Genomic DNA, 21949 nt, shown 5'->3' with positions numbered 1-21949 from the left:
CTACTGTTCCACTATAAACCAACTAACAACTGTCCCACTTTAAACCAACTAACTACTGTCCCACTATAAAACAACTAACTACTGTCCCACTTTAAAACAACTAACTACTGTCCCCCTTTAAAACAACTAACTACTGCCCCACTATAAACCAACTAACTACTGTCCCACTTTAAAACAACTAACTACTGTCCCACTATAAACCAACTAACTACTGTCCCACTTTAAAACAACTAACTACTGTCTCACTATAAAACAACTAACTACTGTCCCACTATAAAACAACTAACTACTGCCCCACTTTAAACCAACTAACTACTGTCCCACTTTAAACCAACTGTCCCACTTTAAAACAACTAACTACTGCCCCACTTTAAACCAACTGTCCCACTTTAAAACAACTAACTACTGTCCCACTTTAAACCAACTAACTACTGCCCCACTTTAAACCAACTAACTACTGTCCCACTATAAAACAAGTAACTACTGTCTCACTATAAAACAACTAACTACTGTCCCACTTTAAACCAACTAACTACTGTCCCACTTTAAACCAACTAACTACTGTCCCACTTTAAACCAACTGTCCCACTTTAAAACAACTAACTACTGTCCCACTTTAAACAAACTGTCCCACTTTAAACCAACTAACTACTGTCCCACTTTAAAACAACTAACTACTGTCCCACTTTAAACCAACTGTCCCACTTTAAAACAACTGTCCCACTTTAAACCAACTAACTACTATCCCACTTTAAAACAACTAACTACTGTCCCACTTTAAACCAACTAACTACTGTCCCACTTTAAACCAACTAACTACTGTCCCACTTTAAAACAACTAACTACTGTCCCACTTTAAACCAACTAACTACTGTCCCACTTTATAACCTAACTACTGTCTCACTTTAAAACAACTAACTACTGTCCCACTTTAAAACAACTAACTACTGTCCCACTTTAAACCAACTGTCCCACTTTAAAAAAACTAACTACTGTCCCACTTTAAAACAACTAACTACTGTCCCACTTTAAAACATCTAACTACTGTCCCACTATAAACCAACTAAATACTGTCCCACTTTAAACCAACTAACTACTGTCCCACTTTAAAACATCTAACTACTGTCCCACTGTAAAACAACTAACTACTGTCCCACTTTAAAACATCTAACTACTGTCCCACTATAAACCAACTAACTACTGTCCCACTTTAAAACAACTGTCCCACTTTAAACCAACTGTCCCACTTTAAACCAACTAACTACTGCCCCACTTTAAAACAACTAACTACTGTCCCACTTTAAACCAACTGTCCCACTTTAAACCAACTAACTACTGTCCCACTTTAAAACAACTAACTACTGTCCCACTTTAAACCAACTAACTACTGTCCCACTTTAAAACAACTAACTACTGTCCCACTTTAAAACAACTAACTACTGTCTCACTTTAAAACAACTGTCCCACTTTAAAACAACTAACTACTCTCCCCCTTTAAAACAACTAACTACTATCCCACTTTAAAACAACTAACTACTGTCCCACTTTAAAACAACTAACTACTGTCCCACTTTAAACCAACTAACTACTCTCCCACTTTAAAACCACTAACTACTGTCCCACTTTAAACCAACTGTCCCACTTTAAAACAACTAACTACTGTCTCACTATAAAACAACTAACTACTGTCTCACTTTAAAACAACTAACTACTGTCCCACTTTAAAACAACTAACTACTGTCCAACTTTAAACCAACTAACTACTCTCCCACTTTAAAACAACTAACTACTGTCCCACTTTAAACCAACTGTCCCACTTTAAAACAACTAACTACTGTCTCACTATAAAACAACTAACTACTGTCCGACTTTAAACCAACTAACTACTGCCCCACTTTAAACCAACTAACTACTGTCCCACTTTAAAACAACTAACTACTGTCCCACTTTAAACCAACTGTCCCACTTTAAAACAACTAACTACTGTCCCACTTTAAAACAACTAACTACTGTCCCACTTTAAAACATCTAACTACTGTCCCACTATAAACCAACTAAATACTGTCCCACTTTAAACCAACTAACTACTGTCCCACTTTAAAACATCTAACTACTGTCCCACTGTAAAACAACTAACTACTGTCCCACTTTAAAACATCTAACTACTGTCCCACTATAAACCAACTAACTACTGTCCCACTTTAAAACAACTGTCCCACTTTAAACCAACTGTCCCACTTTAAACCAACTAACTACTGCCCCACTTTAAAACAACTAACTACTGTCCCACTTTAAACCAACTGTCCCACTTTAAACCAACTAACTACTGTCCCACTTTAAACCAACTAACTACTGTCCCACTTTAAACCAACTAACTACTGTCCCACTTTAAAACAACTAACTACTGTCCCACTTTAAAACATCTAACTACTGTCCCACTATAAACCAACTAACTAATGTCCCACTTTAAAACAACTAACTACTGTCCCACTTTAAACCAACTAACTACTGTCCCACTATAAACCAACTAACTACTGTCCCACTATAAAACATCTAACTACTGTCCCACTTTAAAACATCTAACTACTGTCCCACTATAAACCAACTAACTACTGTTCCACTATAAACCAACTAACAACTGTCCCACTTTAAACCAACTAACTACTGTCCCACTATAAAACAACTAACTACTGTCCCACTTTAAAACAACTAACTACTGTCCCCCTTTAAAACAACTAACTACTGCCCCACTATAAACCAACTAACTACTGTCCCACTTTAAAACAACTAACTACTGTCCCACTATAAACCAACTAACTACTGTCCCACTTTAAAACAACTAACTACTGTCTCACTATAAAACAACTAACTACTGTCCCACTATAAAACAACTAACTACTGCCCCACTTTAAACCAACTAACTACTGTCCCACTTTAAACCAACTGTCCCACTTTAAAACAACTAACTACTGCCCCACTTTAAACCAACTGTCCCACTTTAAAACAACTAACTACTGTCCCACTTTAAACCAACTAACTACTGCCCCACTTTAAACCAACTAACTACTGTCCCACTATAAAACAAGTAACTACTGTCTCACTATAAAACAACTAACTACTGTCCCACTTTAAACCAACTAACTACTGTCCCACTTTAAACCAACTAACTACTGTCCCACTTTAAACCAACTGTCCCACTTTAAAACAACTAACTACTGTCCCACTTTAAACAAACTGTCCCACTTTAAACCAACTAACTACTGTCCCACTTTAAAACAACTAACTACTGTCCCACTTTAAACCAACTGTCCCACTTTAAAACAACTGTCCCACTTTAAACCAACTAACTACTATCCCACTTTAAAACAACTAACTACTGTCCCACTTTAAACCAACTAACTACTGTCCCACTTTAAACCAACTAACTACTGTCCCACTTTAAAACAACTAACTACTGTCCCACTTTAAACCAACTAACTACTGTCCCACTTTATAACCTAACTACTGTCTCACTTTAAAACAACTAACTACTGTCCCACTTTAAAACAACTAACTACTGTCCCACTTTAAACCAACTGTCCCACTTTAAAACAACTAACTACTGTCCCACTTTAAAACAACTAACTACTGTCCCACTATAAACCAACTAAATACTGTCCCACTTTAAACCAACTAACTACTGTCCCACTTTAAAACATCTAACTACTGTCCCACTGTAAAACAACTAACTACTGTCCCACTTTAAAACATCTAACTACTGTCCCACTATAAACCAACTAACTACTGTCCCACTTTAAAACAACTGTCCCACTTTAAACCAACTGTCCCACTTTAAACCAACTAACTACTGCCCCACTTTAAAACAACTAACTACTGTCCCACTTTAAACCAACTGTCCCACTTTAAACCAACTAACTACTGTCCCACTTTAAAACAACTAACTACTGTCCCACTTTAAACCAACTAACTACTGTCCCACTTTAAAACAACTAACTACTGTCCCACTTTAAAACAACTAACTACTGTCTCACTTTAAAACAACTGTCCCACTTTAAAACAACTAACTACTCTCCCCCTTTAAAACAACTAACTACTATCCCACTTTAAAACAACTAACTACTGTCCCACTTTAAAACAACTAACTACTGTCCCACTTTAAACCAACTAACTACTCTCCCACTTTAAAACCACTAACTACTGTCCCACTTTAAACCAACTGTCCCACTTTAAAACAACTAACTACTGTCTCACTATAAAACAACTAACTACTGTCTCACTTTAAAACAACTAACTACTGTCCCACTTTAAAACAACTAACTACTGTCCAACTTTAAACCAACTAACTACTCTCCCACTTTAAAACCACTAACTACTGTCCCACTTTAAACCAACTGTCCCACTTTAAAACAACTAACTACTGTCTCACTATAAAACAACTAACTACTGTCCGACTTTAAACCAACTAACTACTGCCCCACTTTAAACCAACTAACTACTGTCCCACTTTAAAACAACTAACTACTGTCCCACTTTAAACCAACTGTCCCACTTTAAAACAACTAACTACTGTCCCACTTTAAAACAACTAACTACTGTCCCACTTTAAAACATCTAACTACTGTCCCACTATAAACCAACTAAATACTGTCCCACTTTAAACCAACTAACTACTGTCCCACTTTAAAACATCTAACTACTGTCCCACTGTAAAACAACTAACTACTGTCCCACTTTAAAACATCTAACTACTGTCCCACTATAAACCAACTAACTACTGTCCCACTTTAAAACAACTGTCCCACTTTAAACCAACTGTCCCACTTTAAACCAACTAACTACTGCCCCACTTTAAAACAACTAACTACTGTCCCACTTTAAACCAACTGTCCCACTTTAAACCAACTAACTACTGTCCCACTTTAAAACAACTAACTACTGTCCCACTTTAAACCAACTAACTACTGTCCCACTTTAAAACAACTAACTACTGTCCCACTTTAAAACATCTAACTACTGTCCCACTATAAACCAACTAACTACTGTCCCACTTTAAAACAACTAACTACTGTCCCACTTTAAAACAACTAACTACTGTCCCACTATAAACCAACTAACTACTGTCCCACTATAAAACATCTAACTACTGTCCCACTTTAAAACATCTAACTACTGTCCCACTATAAACCAACTAACTACTGTCCCACTTTAAAACATCTAACTACTGTCCCACTATAAACCAACTAACTACTGTCCCACTTTAAAACAACTAACTACTGTCCCACTTTAAAACAACTAACTACTGTCCCACTTTAAAACAACAACAACAACTGTAAACGTTTTAGGTTGTGCAGCAATTAGGCATTATAAAATATTTAGAGAGGAAGTCACAGGGGGAAAAATTGCCCACAGTTGTAAAATGTGTGGTGGATTGGATATGGTATTGTACTGTATTATATTGGTAATGGGTTGTAGGGGATTTAGCTCTCTCTCAATGAAATTCAATTCAAAGGGCTTTATTGGCATGGGTAACATATGTTTACATTGCCAAAGCAAGTGAAATAGATAATAAACAAAAGTGACATAAACAATAAAAATGAACAGTAAACATTACACTCACAGAAGTTACAAAGGAATGAAGACATTGTTAATGTCATATTATGTCTATATACAGTGCTGTAACGATGTACAAATAGTTAAAGTACAAAAGGGAAAATTAATAAACATAAATATAGGTTGTATTTACAATGGTGTTTGTTCTTCACTGGTTTCTTGTGTCAACAGCTCACAAATATTGCTGCTGTAATGTCACACTGTGGTATTTCACCCAATAAATATGTGAATTTATCAAAATTGGGTTTGTTTTTGATTTTTTTTTGTGGGTCTGTGTAATCTGAGAGAAATATGTGCCTCTAATATGGTCATACACTTGGCAGGAGGTTAGGAAGTACAGCTCAGTTTCCACCTAATTTTGTGGGCAGTGTTGCACATAGCCTGTCTTCTCTTGAGAGCCAGTTCTGCCTGCGGCGGCCTCTCTCAATTGCAGGGCTCTGCTCCCTGACTCTGTACATAGCTTTCCTTAAGTTTGGGTCAGTCACAGTGGTCAGGTATTCTGCCACAGTGAACTCTCTGTTTAGGGCCGAATAACATTCCAGTTTGCTCAGTTTTTTTGTTAATTCTTTCCAATGTGTCAAGTAATTATCTTTTTGTTTCCTCATGATTTGGTTGGGTCTAATTGTGCTGCTGTCCAGCTTGCTTACAGGACTCTTCTCCAGGTTCAACTCTCTGTAGGTGATGGCTTTGTTAAGGAAGTTTTGGGAAACTTCCTATTAGGTGGTTGTAGAAATGAACAGCTCTTTTCTGGATTTTGTTAATTAGTGGGTATCGGCCTAATTCTGCTCTGCATGCATTATTTGGTGTTGTACACAGGGGACGTTTTTGCAGAATTCAATATGCAGAGTCTCAGTTTAGTGTCTGTCCCATTTAGTGAATTCTTGGTTGGTGAGCGGACCCCAGACCTCACAACCATAAAGGATAATAGGTTCTATAACTGATTCAAGTGTTTTTATCCTAATTGGTATGTCGAATTTTATGTTCCTTTTGATGGTGTAGAAGACCCTTCTTGCCTTGTCTCTCAGATCGTTCACAGCTTTGTGGAAGTTACCTGTGATGCTGATGTTTAGGCCAAGGTTTGTATAGTTTTTCATGTGTTCTAGGGCAAATTTGTCTAGATTGAATTTGTATTTGTGGTCCTGGTGACTGGACCTTTTTTGGAACACCATTATTTTTGTCTTACTGCGATTTACTGTCAGGGCCCAGGTCTGACAGAATCTGTGCAGAAGATCTAGGTTCTGCTGTTGGCCCTCCTTGGTGGGGGACAGATCTAGGTGCTGCTGTAGGCCCTCCTTGGTTGGGGACAGAACTAGGTGCTGCTGTAGGCCCTCCTTGGTTGGGGACAGAGGCACCAGATCATCAGCAAACAGCAGACATTTAACTTCAGATTCTAATAGGGTGAGGCCGGGTGCTGCAGACTGTTCTAGTGCCCTCGCCAAGTCGTTGATATATACAGTTGAAATCGGAAGTTTACATACACCTTAACTCTGTTTTTCACAATTCCTGACATTTAATCCTAGTAAAAATTCCCTGTCTTAGGTCAGTTAGGATCACCACTTTATTTTAAGAATGTGAAATGTCAGAATAATAGTTGAGAGAATGATTTATTTCAGCTGTTATTTCATTCATCACATTCCCAGTGGGTCAGAAGTTTACATACACTCAATTAGTATTTGGTAGCATTGACTTTAAATAGTTTAACCTGGGTCAAACATTTTGGGTAGCCTTCCACAAGCTTCCCACAATAAGTTGGGTGAATTTTGGCCCATTCCTCCTGACAAACCTGGTGTAACTGAGTCAGGTTTGTAGGCCTCCTTGCTTGCACACACTTTTTCAGTTTTGCCCACACATGTTCTATAGGATTGAGGTCGGGGCTTTGTGATGGCCACTCCAATACCTTGACTTTGTTGTCCGTAAGCTATTTTTGCCACATCGTTGGAAGTATGCTTGGGGTCATGGTCCATTTGGAAGACCCATTTCCAACCAAGCTTAAACTTCCTGACTGATGTCTTGAGATGTTGCTTCAATATATCCACATAATTTTCCTGCCTCATGATGCCATCTATTTTGTGAAGTGTACCAGTCCCTCCTGCAGCAAAGCCCCCCTTACAACATTATGCTGCCACCCCCGTGCTTCACAGTTGGGATGGTGTTCTTTGGCTTGCAAGCCTCCCCATTTTTCCTCCAAACATAACAATGGTCATTATGGCCAAACAGTTCTATTTTTATTTCATCAGACCAGAGGACATTTCTCCAAAAAGTACAATCTTTGTCCCCATGTGCAGTTGCATAGCGCAGTCTGGCTTTTTTATGGCGGCTTTGGAGCAGTGGCTTCTTCCTTGCTGAGCAGCCTTTCAGGTTATGTCAATATAGGACTTGTTTTACTGTGGATATAGATACTTCTGTACATTTTTTATTTATTTTACCTTTATTTAACCAGTGGGTTAACTGGTCTAGGAACAGTGGGTTAACTGGTCTAGGAACAGTGGGTTAACTGGTCTAGGAACAGTGGGTTAACTGGCCTAGGAACAGTGGGTTAACTGATCTAGGAACAGTGGGTTAACTGGTCTAGGAACAGTGGGTTAACTGGTCTAGGAACAGTGGGTTAACTGGTCTAGGAACAGTGGGTTAACTGGTCTAGGAACAGTGGGTTAACTGGCCTAGGAACAGTGGGTTAACTGATCTAGGAACAGTGGGTTAACTGGTCTAGGAACAGTGGGTTAACTGCCTGTTCAGGGGCAGAACGACAGATTTACCTTGTCAGCTCGGGGGTTTGAACTCGCAAACTTCCAGTTACAAGTCCAACGCTCTAACCACTAGGCTACCCTGCCGCCCCTGTTTCCTCCAGCATCTTCACAAGGTCCTTGATGTTCTGGGATTGATTTTCACTTTTCACACCAAAGTATGTTCATCTCTAGGAGACAGAACGCATCTCCTTCCTGAGTGGTATGACGGCTGCGTGGTCACATGGTGTTTATACTTGCGTACTATTGTTTATACAGATGAACGTGGTACCTTCAGGCATTTGGAAATTGCTCCCAAGGATGAACCAGACTTGTGGTCTTGGCGGATTACTTTTGATTTTCCCATGATGTCAAGCAAAGGGGCACTGAGTTTGAAGGTTGGCCTTGAAATACATCCACAGGTACACCTCCAATTGACTCAAATGATGTCAATTGGCCTATCAGAAGCTTCTAAAGCCATGACATAATTTCTGGAATTTTCCAAGCTGTTTAAAGGCACAGTCAACTTAGTGTATGTAAACTTCTGACCCACTGGAATTGTGATACAGCGAATTATAAGTGAAATAATCTGTCTGTAAACAATTGTTGGAAAAATGACTTTTATCGGTCCTAACCGACTTGCCAAAACTATAGTTTGTTAACAAGAAACTTGTGGAGTGGTTGAAAAACTTGTTTTAATGACTCCAACCTAAGTGTAGGTAAACTTCCGACTTCAACTGTACATGTCGGTCTCTCACTCTTTCTAACCTCGGTTTCACACATTCATAATAGTTGTTAAAGCTATACAGGTGTCAGTGTGGCTGTGGAGGCAGGTGTCATTGTTGTGGGGTTGACTCCCAGACAGCGTGTCCCAACACGCATCATGATTACATTACAACAGCTAGGGTCTAGTCACTGTGCCCTGACAACATGCTGCAACAATGTAGCAAGACCAATACAAATACACACACACACACACACACACACACACACACACACACACACACACACACACACACACACACACACACACACACACACACACACACACACACACACACACACACACACACACACACACACACACACACACACACACACACACACACACATGTCCAAAGAAATCAGAGATTAAAGTGCCTGTCTCAAAAAGCTCTAGTTTCCCTTGTCTCAAACAGCTCTAGTTTCCCTTGTCTCAAACAGCTCTAGTTTCCCTTGTCTCAAACAGCTCTAGTTTCCCTTGTCTCAAACAGCTCTAGTTTCCCTTGTCTCAAACAGCTCTAGTTTCCCTTGTCTCAAACAACTCTAGTTTCCCTTGTCTCAAACAGCTCTAGTTTCCCCTTGTCTCAAACAACTCTAGTTTCCCTTGTCTCAAACAACTCTAGTTTCCTGTCTAACGGGTTTCAGTTTTTTTTTAAATATCTGATTATGTGTGTGTGTGTGTGTAGTTCAGTTGGAAAAACACACTTATATCTTGTTTCAAAATAAAAACTTCCCAGAGGACTATATATTTATGACAGCCCATCAAATGTAACAACAATATGGTTGTACCCACATATATTTATGACAGCCCATCAAATGTAACAGAACAATATGGTTGTACCCACATATGTCATCATAACGAATGACTGACAACAAATATCAAGTAGAATTGGAATGACGAGGGGCACTTTTGGAAAGGAAAAGTTAATGAACCACAGATTACTCAGTCAATTTACCCAAACTTTCACCGGAGGGTTATTTCGACTGTAGACTTTGTAATGTATCATTTATCAATTCCTAGTAAGTAGATACTAGCCTCGGTGAGATTTTGTCATTATAGAAACAGACTTCCAAGATCTAGCCGAGAAGACATTGCGCATGCGTGCGGATCTGCTTGGTGAAGGGGAGTGACGTGAGAAGACCTCGGAGAAATTCACTCACTGAACTTCCAGTAGAGGAATGCAAGTAGCCGCTGTCGGTTGTAGGTTACGATACGGTGGATGGTCCTTACTGAAATAACGCTTTTTTTTCACGGTTCTACTGGCTTTTACGGGAAGAAAAGAACATTCGAAGACATTTCAACAGGCGACCAGAACCGATGGGGACGTTATGTCGTTGGAGTTACGCGGGTGGATTTGGTTGTTTTAGTTGAGAAGAAGGAACGTGTTGCGCTCGGAGCAACAGCGGTGGGATTAAACATGCTGACACCGATTTTAGCATACTTGTTATCGGTCCTCCTGCTGTGTCGGATAGCGTTCTCTCAATACTCCAGCGATCAGTGTAGTTGGAAGGGCAGGTGAGAGTTCTTCTTTGTAACTATTATTATTTCATGAACTGCTTGTTCATAATGGTCGAATTGAAAAGGAGCTGTGCAGACGAACTATTTCTAGGCTACCATTTAGATTTGAATGCTTCGATTTGTGGAAATTAAAGTTACAGAATGGTGAATGCGTCAGTGTTTTTTTTAATCCAAGGCCGACCGGTGAAGAGATTGTTATAATGTAATAAACTAAATAGAGAATTAGTTATCCATTCTCTCCTGAGAGGTGAATTACACAAATTTTTCCCTCTTACTGAATGATCACCTTGAGTCAGGTCTGTGGAATGCGACTTCTGTCAAGGACTCCAAAGCGCGGAGATTTATCTCTCTTTTTTTATGTTTACAACATGATAATGGTTTTGAGATTATTACTTTAAAACAAAAATCTAATTATATTTTTAAAACATTCATATTCAACTGAAATGGACCCTTTTTTTCAACCCGAGGCGTTCTAATAACACTTTTAGGATGACGTTTAATGTTGATACAGTTCAATGATCAAATGGAAATGTATACATTGTTTCATGAATAAACACAGTGACGCATCAGTAAAAGTACAGTTTGAGGTGGCTCCTCACAACGTCTATAACAGCCTACCTTGTATACATTTATACATCTCAACTTGAGCACACCATTTTTCCCTTTCGGTTCTTCCTTCCCTTCACTTGTTATAAAATTCGAGTCCCTCTTTTTAGAAGCAACACCATGGCTTAAATAGTGATATAGTAAGAGGCTTTAGTACTTGATTTTTGGCACCTCGTGAAGTTTGACACTTTGTGAATGCCTCTAATATTTTATTTATTTAACATTTATTTATTTAACTAGGCAAGTCAGTTCAGAAAAAAAGTCTTACTTACAATGACGACCTACCAAAAGGCAAAATGCCTCCTGCGGGGACGGGGGCTGGGATTAAAATAAAAATCAATTCAATGAAAATATAGGGTAAAACACACATCACGATAAGAGAGACAACACAACAATACATAAAGAGAGACCTAAGACAACAACACAGCAAGGCAGCAACACATGACATTATGCTCAATGTAGGTATTAAATTACTCCTGGCGGTAGGCCGTCATTGTAAATACGAATTTGTTCTTAACTGACTTAAATAGTTAAATAGATTAACACAAATAAATGTTGATGTTATAGAGGTAAAAACATTATTTGTCTTCATACATAATCTATTACAGACAATCTAGTGGGTTATAAATCATATATTACAGACAATCTAGAGGGTTATAAATAATCTATTACAGACAATCTAGAGGGTTATAAATCATATATTACAGACAATCTAGAGGGTTATAAATCATATATTACAGACAATCTAGTGGGTTATAAATCATATATTACAGACAATCTAGAGGGTTATAAATCATATATTACAGACAATCTAGTGGGTTATAAATCATATATTACAGACAATCTAGAGGGTTATACATCATATATTACAGACAATCTAGTGGGTTATAAATCATATATTACAGACAATCTAGAGGGTTATAAATAATCTATTACAGACAATCTAGAGGGTTATAAATCATATATTACAGACAATCTAGAGGGTTATAAATCATATATTACAGACAATCTAGAGGGTTATAAATCATATATTACAGACAATCTAGTGGGTTATAAATCATATATTACAGACAATCTAGTGGGTTATAAATCATATATTACAGACAATCTAGTGGGTTATACAATCTGGACCCTCTCTTTCTAAAATGATCCGCTGCCATTGTTGCAACCAATATTAATAGCCTGTTCAACCTCTCTTTCACATCGTCTGAGATCCCTAAAGATTGGAAAGCTGCTGCGGTCATCCCTCTCTTCAAAGGGGGAGGGGAGACACTGTAGACCCAAACTGTCATAGATCTATATCCATCCTGCCCTGCCTTTCTAAAGTCTTCAAAAACCAAGTTAACAAACAGATCACCGACCATTTTTAATCCCACCGTACCTTCTCCGCTATGTAATCTGATTTCCGAGCTGGTCATGGGTGCACCTCAGCCACGCTCAAGGTCCTAAATGATATCATAACCACCATCAATAAAGGACAATACTGTGCAACCATATTCATCGACTTGGCCAGGGCTTTCGACTCTGTCAATCACAGCATTCTTATCGGCAGACTCAACAGTCTTGGTTTCTCAAATGACTGCCTTGCCTGGTTCACCAACTATTTCTCAGACACAGTTCAGTATGTTATATCAGAGGGCCTGTTGTCCGGACCTCTGGCAGTCTCTATGTGGGTGCCACAGGGTTCAATTCTCGGGCCGACTCTTTTCTCTGTATACATCAATGATGTTGCTCTTGCTGCTGGTGAGTCTCTGATCCACCTCTAGGCAGACGACACCATTCTGTATACTTCTGGCCCTTCTTTGGACACTGTGTTAACAAACCTCCAGACGAGCTTCAATGCCATACCACTCTCCTTCCGTGGCCTCCAACTGCTCTTAAATGCAAGTAAAACTAAATGCATGCTATTCAACCGATCGCTGCCCGCACCTGCCCGCCGGTCTAGCATCACTACTCTGTATGACAACTACAAATATCTAGGTGTCTGGTTAGACTGTAAACTCTCCTTCCAGGCTCACATCAAGCATCTCCAATCCAAAATTAAATCTAGAATCAGCTTCCTATTTCGCAACAAAGCCTCCTTCACTCACGCTGCCAAATATACCCTCGTAAAACTGACGATCCTTGACTTCGGCGATGTCATTTACAAAATAGCCTCCAACACTCTACTCAGCAAATTGGATGCAGTCTATCACAGTGCCATCTGTTTTGTCACTAAAGCCCTATAACCTACCCACCACTGCGACCTGTATGCTCTCGTTGGCTGGCCCTCACTTCATATTCGTCGCCAAACCACAGGTTCCAGGTCATCTATAAGTCTTTGCTAGGTAAATCCCTGCCTTATCTCAGCTCACTGGTCACCATAGCAACACCCAAACGGAGCACGCGCTCCAGCAGGTATATTTCACTGGTCATCCCCAAAGCCAACAATTACTTTGGCCGCCTTTCCTTCCAGTTCTCTGCTGCCAATGACTGGAACGAATTGCAAAAATCACTGATGCTGGAGACTCATATCTCCCTCACTAACTTAAACATCAGCTGTCAGAGCAGCTTACAGATCATTGCACCTGTACGTAGTCCATCTGTAAATAGCCCATCCAACTACCTCATCCCCATATTGTTATTTATTGTTTTGCTCCTTTGCACCCCAGTATCTCTACCTGCACATTCATCTTCTGCACATCTATCACTCCAGTGTTTAATTGCTAAATTGTAATTATTTTGCCACTATGGCATATTTATTGCCTTACCTCCCTACTCTTACTACATTTGCACACGCTGTACATAGACTTTTCTATTGTGTAATTGACTGTGCATTTGTTTATGTGTAACTCTGTGTTGTTTGTGTCTCACACTGCTATGCGTTATCTTGGCCAGGTCGCAGTTGTAAATGAGATACTTGTTCTCAACTGGCCGACCTGGTGAAATAAATTAATGAAACCTTGTGGGTGAAATTGGGTGAATATATATTGGGTGAATATAAATTGGGTGAATATATATTGGGTGAATATCCAATTGGGTGAATATATATTGGGTGAATATATATTGGGTGAATATCCAATTGGGTGAATATATATTGGGTGAATATATATTGGGTGAATATATATTGGGTGAATATCCAATTGGGTGAATATATATTGGGTGAATATCCAATTGGGTGAATATAAATTGGGTGAATATATATTGGGTGAATATATATTGGGTGAATATATATTGGGTGAATATCCAATTGGGTGAATATAAATTGGGTGAATATATATTGGGTGAATATATATTGGGTGAATATCCAATTGGGTGAATATATATTGGGTGAATATATATTGGGTGAATATATATTGGGTGACTATATATTAGGTGAATATATATTGGGTGAATATATATTAGGTGAATATATATTGGGTGAATATATATTGGGTGAATATCCAATTGGGTGAATATATATTGGGTGAATATATATTGGGTGAATATATATTAGGTGAATATATATTGGGTGAATATATATTGGGTGAATATATATTGGGTGAATATATATTAGGTGAATATATATTAGGTGAATATATATTGGGTGAATATATATTGGGTGAATATATATTGGGTGAATATCCAATTGGGTGAATATATAATGGGTGAATATATATTGGGTGAATATATATTGGGTGAATATATATTGGGTGAAGTGCAGTGGCATGGAGAGAAAGTGGTTTTCTCTTCTAAGCCAGCCGAGGAGTAGTCTTAACAAGCAGTTACTTTGAGCCTGTACCAGGGAATCTGTTGCTCATTACCTCTCCTCTCAGCTAATCTCTTCTAATTACACGCAGACTAGAGACGGTGGAAGAGTTCAACTGAGTTAATTAAAGATAATGTGTTGAGGAGAGGAGAGGCTGGTCGGGTCATGATGACCAACATGTGCTCTCCTCTGGTCCTCACATCAATGGGCCTTATTCATATTTCACCATCTCGTTTTCATTTTAAATGGGGTCATTCCTACCAAGAACATCAAACCACCAGCCTGTTGCTGTTGGCATGGCACCCATATGGTAATAGAAGTATGCTGCTCGTTTCCTGCCTCATAGCTTGGCTTTGCTTTGAATGACAGATTTGGGCCTAGTCTAGGACTTCAGATTATGAATGATATGAGCGACAGATTTGGGCCTAGTCTAGGACTTCAGATTATGAATGATATGAGTGACAGATTTGGGCCTAGTCTAGGACTTCAGATTATGAATGATATGAGCGACAGATTTGGGCCTAGTCTAGGACTTCAGATTATGAATGATATGAGTTACAGATTTGGGCCTAGTATAGGACTTCAGATTATGAATGATATGAGTGACAGATTTGGGCCTAGTATAGGACTTCAGATTATGAATGATATGAGTTACAGATTTGGGCCTAGTCTAGGACTTCAGATTATGAATGATATGAGTTACAGATTTGGGCCTAGTATAGGACTTCAGATTATGAATGATATGAGCGACAGATTTGGGCCTAGTATAGGACTTCAGATTATGAATGATATGAGTTACAGATTTGGGCCTAGTATAGGACTTCAGATTATGAATGATATGAGTGACAGATTTGGGCCTAGTCTAGGACTTCAGATTATGAATGATATGAGCGACAGATTTGGGCCTAGTCTAGGACTTCAGATTATGAATGATATGAGTGACAGATTTGGGCCTAGTCTAGGACTTCAGATTATGAATGATATGAGCGACAGATTTGGGCCTAGTCTAGGACTTCAGATTATGAATGATATGAGTTACAGATTTGGGCCTAGTCTAGGACTTCAGATTATGAATGATATGAGCGACAGATTTGGGCCTAGTCTAGGACTTCAGATTATGAATGATATGAGTGACAGATTTGGGCCTAGTCTAGGACTTCAGATTATGAATGATATGAGCGACAGATTTGGGCCTAGTCTAGGACTTCAGATTATGAATGATATGAGTTACAGATTTGGGCCAAGTCTAGGACTTCAGATTATGAATGATATGAGTGACAGATTTGGGCCAAGTCTAGGACTTCAGATTATGAATGATATGAGTGACAGATTTGGGCCTAGTATAGGACTTCAGATTAAATCAAATCAAATCAAATCAAATTTTATTTGTCACATACACATGGTTAGCAGATGTTAATGCGAGTGTAGCGAAATGCTTGTGCTTCTAGTTCCGACAATGCAGTAATAACAAGTAATCTAACTAACAATTCCAAAACTACTGTCTTGTACACAGTGTAAGGGGATAAAGAATATGTACATAAGGATATATGAATGAGTGATGGTACAGAGCAGCATAGGCAAGATACAGTAGATGGTATCGGGTACAGTATGTACAAATGAGATGAGTATGTAAACAAAGTGGCATAGTATAGTATAAAGTGGCTAGTGATACATGTATTACATAAGGATACCGTCGATGATATAGAGTACAGTATATACGTATGCATATGAGATGAATAATGTAGGGTAAGTAACATTTATATAAGGTAGCATTGTTTAAAGTGGCTAGTGATATATTTACATCATTTCCCATCAATTCCCATTATTAAAGTGGCTGGAGTTGAGTCAGTGTCAGTGTGTTGGCAGCAGCCACTCAGTGTTAGTGGTGGCTGTTTAACAGTCTGATGGCCTTGAGATAGAAGCTGTTTTTCAGTCTCTCGGTCCCAGCTTTGATGCACCTGTACTGACCTCGCCTTCTGGATGATAGCGGGGTGAACAGGCAGTGGCTCGGGTGGTTGATGTCCTTGATGATCTTTATGGCCTTCCTGTGACATCGGGTGGTGTAGGTGTCCTGGAGGGCAGGTAGTTTGCCCCCGGTGATGCGTTGTGCAGACCTCACTACCCTCTGGAGAGCCTTACGGTTGAGGGCGATGCAGTTGCCATACCAGGCGGTGATACAGCCCGCCAGGATGCTCTCGATTGTGCATCTGTAGAAGTTTGTGAGTGCTTTTGGTGACAAGACGAATTTCTTCAGCCTCCTGAGGTTGAAGAGGCGCTGCTGCGCCTTCTTCACGATGCTGTCTGTGTGAGTGGACCAATTCAGTTTGTCTGTGATGTGTATGCCGAGGAACTTAAAACTTGCTACCCTCTCCACTACTGTTCCATCGATGTGGATAGGGGGGTGTTCCCTCTGCTGTTTCCTGAAGTCCACAATCATCTCCTTAGTTTTGTTGACGTTGAGTGTGAGGTTGTTTTCCTGACACCACACTCCGAGGGCCCTCACCTCCTCCCTGTAGGCCGTCTCATCGTTGTTGGTAATCAAGCCTACCACTGTTGTGTCGTCCGCAAACTTGATGATTGAGTTGGAGGCGTGCGTGGCCACGCAGTCGTGGGTGAACAGGGAGTACAGGAGAGGGCTCAGAACGCAACCTTGTGGGGCCCCAGTGTTGAGGATCAGCGGGGAGGAGATGTTGTTGCCTACCCTCACCACCTGGGGGCGGCCCGTCAGGAAGTCCAGTACCCAGTTGCACAGGGCGGGGTCGAGACCCAGGGTCTCGAGCTTGATGACGAGCTTGGAGGGTACTATGGTGTTGAATGCCGAGCTGTAGTCGATGAACAGCATTCTCACATAGGTATTCCTCTTGTCCAGATGGGTTAGGGCAGTGTGCAGTGTGGTTGAGATTGCATCGTCTGTGGACCTATTTGGGCGGTAAGCAAATTGGAGTGGGTCTAGGGTGTCAGGTAGGGTGGAGGTGATATGGTCCTTGACTAGTCTCTCAAAGCACTTCATGATGACGGATGTGAGTGCTACGGGGCGGTAGTCATTTAGCTCAGTTACCTTAGCTTTCTTGGGAACAGGAACAATGGTGGCCCTCTTGAAGCATGTGGGAACAGCAGACTGGTATAGGGATTGATTGAATATGTCCGTAAACACACCGGCCAGCTGGTCTGCGCATGCTCTGAGGGCGCGGCTGGGGATGCCATCTGGGCCTGCAGCCTTGCGAGGGTTAACACGTTTAAATGTCTTACTCACCTCGGCTGCAGTGAAGGAGAGACCGCATGTTTTCGTTGCAGGCCGTGTCAGTGGCACTGTATTGTCCTCAAAGCGGGCAAAAAAGTGATTTAGTCTGCCTGGGAGCAAGACATCCTGGTCCGTGACTGGGCTGGGTTTCTTCCTGTAGTCCGTGATTGACTGTAGACCCTGCCACATGCCTCTTGTGTCTGAGCCGTTGAATTGAGATTCTACTTTGTCTCTGTACTGGCGCTTAGCTTGTTTGATAGCCTTGCGGAGGGAATAGCTGCACTGTTTGTATTCGGTCATGTTACCAGACACCTTGCCCTGATTAAAAGCAGTGGTTCGCGCTTTCAGTTTCACACGAATGCTGCCATCAATCCACGGTTTCTGGTTAGGGAATGTTTTAATCGTTGCTATGGGAACGACATCTTCAATGCACGTTCTAATGAACTCGCACACCGAATCAGCGTATTCGTCAATGTTGTTATCTGACGCAATACGAAACATCTCCCAGTCCACGTGATGGAAGCAGTCTTGGAGTGTGGAGTCAGCTTGGTCGGACCAGCGTTGGACAGACCTCAGCGTGGGAGCCTCTTGTTTTAGTTTCTGTCTGTAGGCAGGGATCAACAAAATGGAGTCGTGGTCAGCTTTTCCGAAATGATGAATGAATGATGAATGAATGATATGAGTGACAGATTTGGGCCAAGTCTAGGACTTCAGATTATGAATGATATGAGTGACAGATTTGGGCCTAGTATAGGACTTCAGATTATGAATGATATGAGCGACAGATTTGGGCCAAGTCTAGGACTTCAGATTATGAATGATATGAGTGACAGATTTGGGCCAAGTCTAGGACTTCAGATTATGAATGATATGAGCGACAGATTTGGGCCAAGTCTAGGACTTCAGATTATGAATGATATGAGTGACAGATTTGGGCCAAGTCTAGGACTTCAGATTATGAATGATATGAGCGACAGATTTGGGCCTAGTCTAGGACTTCAGATTATGAATGATATGAGCGACAGATTTGGGCCAAGTCTAGGACTTCAACAATTATGCATTACATTCTGTGTTAGCATCCCAAATGGTTCCCTATTCCCTATAGAGAGCCCTGTGGGCCCTGGTCATGTCTAGTGCACTATATAGGGATTAGGGTTATGGGCCCTGGTCATGTCTAGTGCACTATATAGGGATTAGGGTTATGGGCCCTGGTCATGACTAGTGCGCTAAATAGCGAACAGGGTTCCATTTTCGACACTGACTGTCACTGTGTGTATGTATAGTGAGTGGTTTGGTGGTGCTGTGTGTCTGGCGCCAGGGGGTCAGTCCTGTCCAGAGTGCTGCCTGTCTGGCGCCAGGGGGTCAGTCCTGTCCAGAGTGCTGCCTGGACATGTCTCTTCCAGTCCCTTTGTCCCGGCTGCAAAGGGAGGTTTGTCTGATTGACCTGCATTCAGCAGAGGCTCCTGGCAGCCTGGTTACTGTTGCTGCCGTTGGTTGTCTAAATCAGCTCTACTGTGTCCAAAATGGCATCCTATTCTCTATACAGTTTACTACCTTTGACCAGGGCCTATGGCACTATATAGGGAATAGGGTGCAATTTGGGATGTAGCCTGTCCCTCTCCTCTCCTCTCCCTTCATCCAGTTCTGTCTCTAGACTCCCCCTCTCCCCTCTCTCCTCTCTCTTCATCCAGTTCTGTCTCTAGACTCCCCCTCTCCCCTCTCTCCTCTCCCTTCATCCAGTTCTGTCTCTAGACTCCCCCTCTCCCCTCTCTCCTCTCTCTTCATCCAGTTCTGTCTCTAGACTCCCCCTCCCCTCTCTCCTCTCCCTTCATCCAGTTCTGTCTCTAGACTCCCCCTCCCCCCTCCCCTCTCTCCTCTCCCTTCATCCAGTTCTGTCTCTAGACTCCCCCTCTCCCCTCTCTCCTCTCCCTTCATCCAGTTATGTCTCTAGACTCCCCCTCTCCCCTCTCTCCTCTCTCTTCATCCAGTTATGTCTCTAGACTCCCCCTCCCCTCTCTCCTCTCCCTTCATCCAGTTCTGTCTCTAGACTCCCCCTCCCCTCTCTCCTCTCCCTTCATCCAGTTCTGTCTCTAGACTCCCCCTCTCCCCTCTCTCCTCTCCCTTCATCCAGTTCTGTCTCTAGACTCCCCCTCTCCCCTCTCTCCTCTCTCTTCATCCAGTTCTGTCTCTAGACTCCCCCTCCCCTCTCTCCTCTCCCTTCATCCAGTTCTGTCTCTAGACTCCCCCTCCCCCCTCCCCTCTCTCCTCTCCCTTCATCCAGTTCTGTCTCTAGACTCCCCCTCTCCTCTCCCTTCATCCAGTTCTGTCTCTAGACTCCCCCTCTCCCCTCTCTCCTCTCTCTTCATCCAGTTCTGTCTCTAGACTCCCCCTCTCCCCTCTCTCCTCTCTCTTCATCCAGTTCTGTCTCTAGACTCCCCCTCCCCTCTCTCCTCTCCCTTCATCCAGTTCTGTCTCTAGACTCCCCCTCCCCCCTCCCCTCTCTCCTCTCCCTTCATCCAGTTCTGTCTCTAGACTCCCCCTCTCCTCTCCCTTCATCCAGTTCTGTCTCTAGACTCCCCCTCTCCCCTCTCTCCTCTCTCTTCATCCAGTTCTGTCTCTAGACTCCCCCTCTCCCCTCTCTCCTCTCCCTTCATCCAGTTCTGTCTCTAGACTCCCCCTCTCCCCTCTCTCCTCTCTCTTCATCCAGTTCTGTCTCTAGACTCCCCCTCCCCTCTCTCCTCTCCCTTCATCCAGTTCTGTCTCTAGACTCCCCCTCCCCCCTCCCCTCTCTCCTCTCCCTTCATCCAGTTCTGTCTCTAGACTCCCCCTCTCCCCTCTCTCCTCTCCCTTCATCAAGTTATGTCTCTACTCCCCCTATCCCCTCTCTCCTCTCTCTTCATCCAGTTCTGTCTCTAGACTCCCCCTCCCCTCTCTCCTCTCCCTTCATCCAGTTCTGTCTCTAGACTCCCCCTCCCCTCTCTCCTCTCCCTTCATCCAGTTCTGTCTCTAGACTCCCCCTCTCCCCTCTCTCCTCTCCCTTCATCCAGTTCTGTCTCTAGACTCCCCCTCTCCCCTCTCTCCTCTCCCTTCATCCAGTTCTGTCTCTAGACTCCCCCTCCCCTCTCTCCTCTCCCTTCATCCAGTTCTGTCTCTAGACTCCCCCTCTCCTCTCTCCTCTCTCTTCATCCAGTTCTGTCTCTAGACTTCCTCTCTCCTCTCTCTCCTCTCCCTTCATCCAGTTCTGTCTCTAGACTCCCCCTCTCCTCTCTCCGACCCTGAGGCAGCCTGCCAGGCAGTCAGTCGTGTGTTGCCAGAGCGCTGAGCCCAGAAGGAACAATGTGCCATAAGACGTGTGTGTTGGGGCTGAGGTCAGTTGAGCCATGTCGAGGCAGGGTGGCTCGTGACTGGTCATGCTGCCGGCCGTGTGCAGCGCACGGAGCCGCAGGAGTCTTAACGCTTTGTCTAAGTGTATTAAACCACCACCACCTGGCAACACACACACTTCATCTATTCCCTATATAGTGCACTACTTTAGACCAGAGCCCTATTCCCTACATAGTCCACTACTTTAGACCTGGGACTCTATTCCCTATATAGTGCACTACTTTAGACCAGAGCCCTATTCCCTATATAGTGCACTACTTTAGACCTGGGACTCTATTCCCTATATAGTCCACTACTTTAGACCAGAGCCCTATTCCCTATATAGTCCACTACTTTAGACCTGGGACTCTATTCCCTACATAGTGCACTACGTTAGA

At 41.9% G+C, this 21949-nt stretch overlaps 1 protein-coding gene across 1 annotated transcript in view; it reads left to right on the top strand.

The window, feature by feature from the left end:
* Positions 1-10243: 10243 nt before the first annotated feature.
* The window catches only part of LOC110538879 (meteorin-like protein), a 29443-nt gene continuing 17737 nt past the window's right edge, over positions 10244-21949 (top strand). The window contains exon 1 of the mRNA XM_036939488.1: positions 10244-10611. Coding sequence (XP_036795383.1) covers positions 10316-10611 — 296 coding nt within the window. The 5' untranslated portion in view covers positions 10244-10315. The remainder of the gene's footprint in view (positions 10612-21949) is intronic.

This window comes from Oncorhynchus mykiss, chromosome 12, assembly GCF_013265735.2.
Source record: "Oncorhynchus mykiss isolate Arlee chromosome 12, USDA_OmykA_1.1, whole genome shotgun sequence".
Lineage (NCBI taxonomy): Eukaryota > Metazoa > Chordata > Actinopteri > Salmoniformes > Salmonidae > Oncorhynchus > Oncorhynchus mykiss.
The sequence above is the reverse complement of the archived record's forward strand: the minus strand, read 5'-3'. Positions and strand labels throughout refer to the sequence as shown.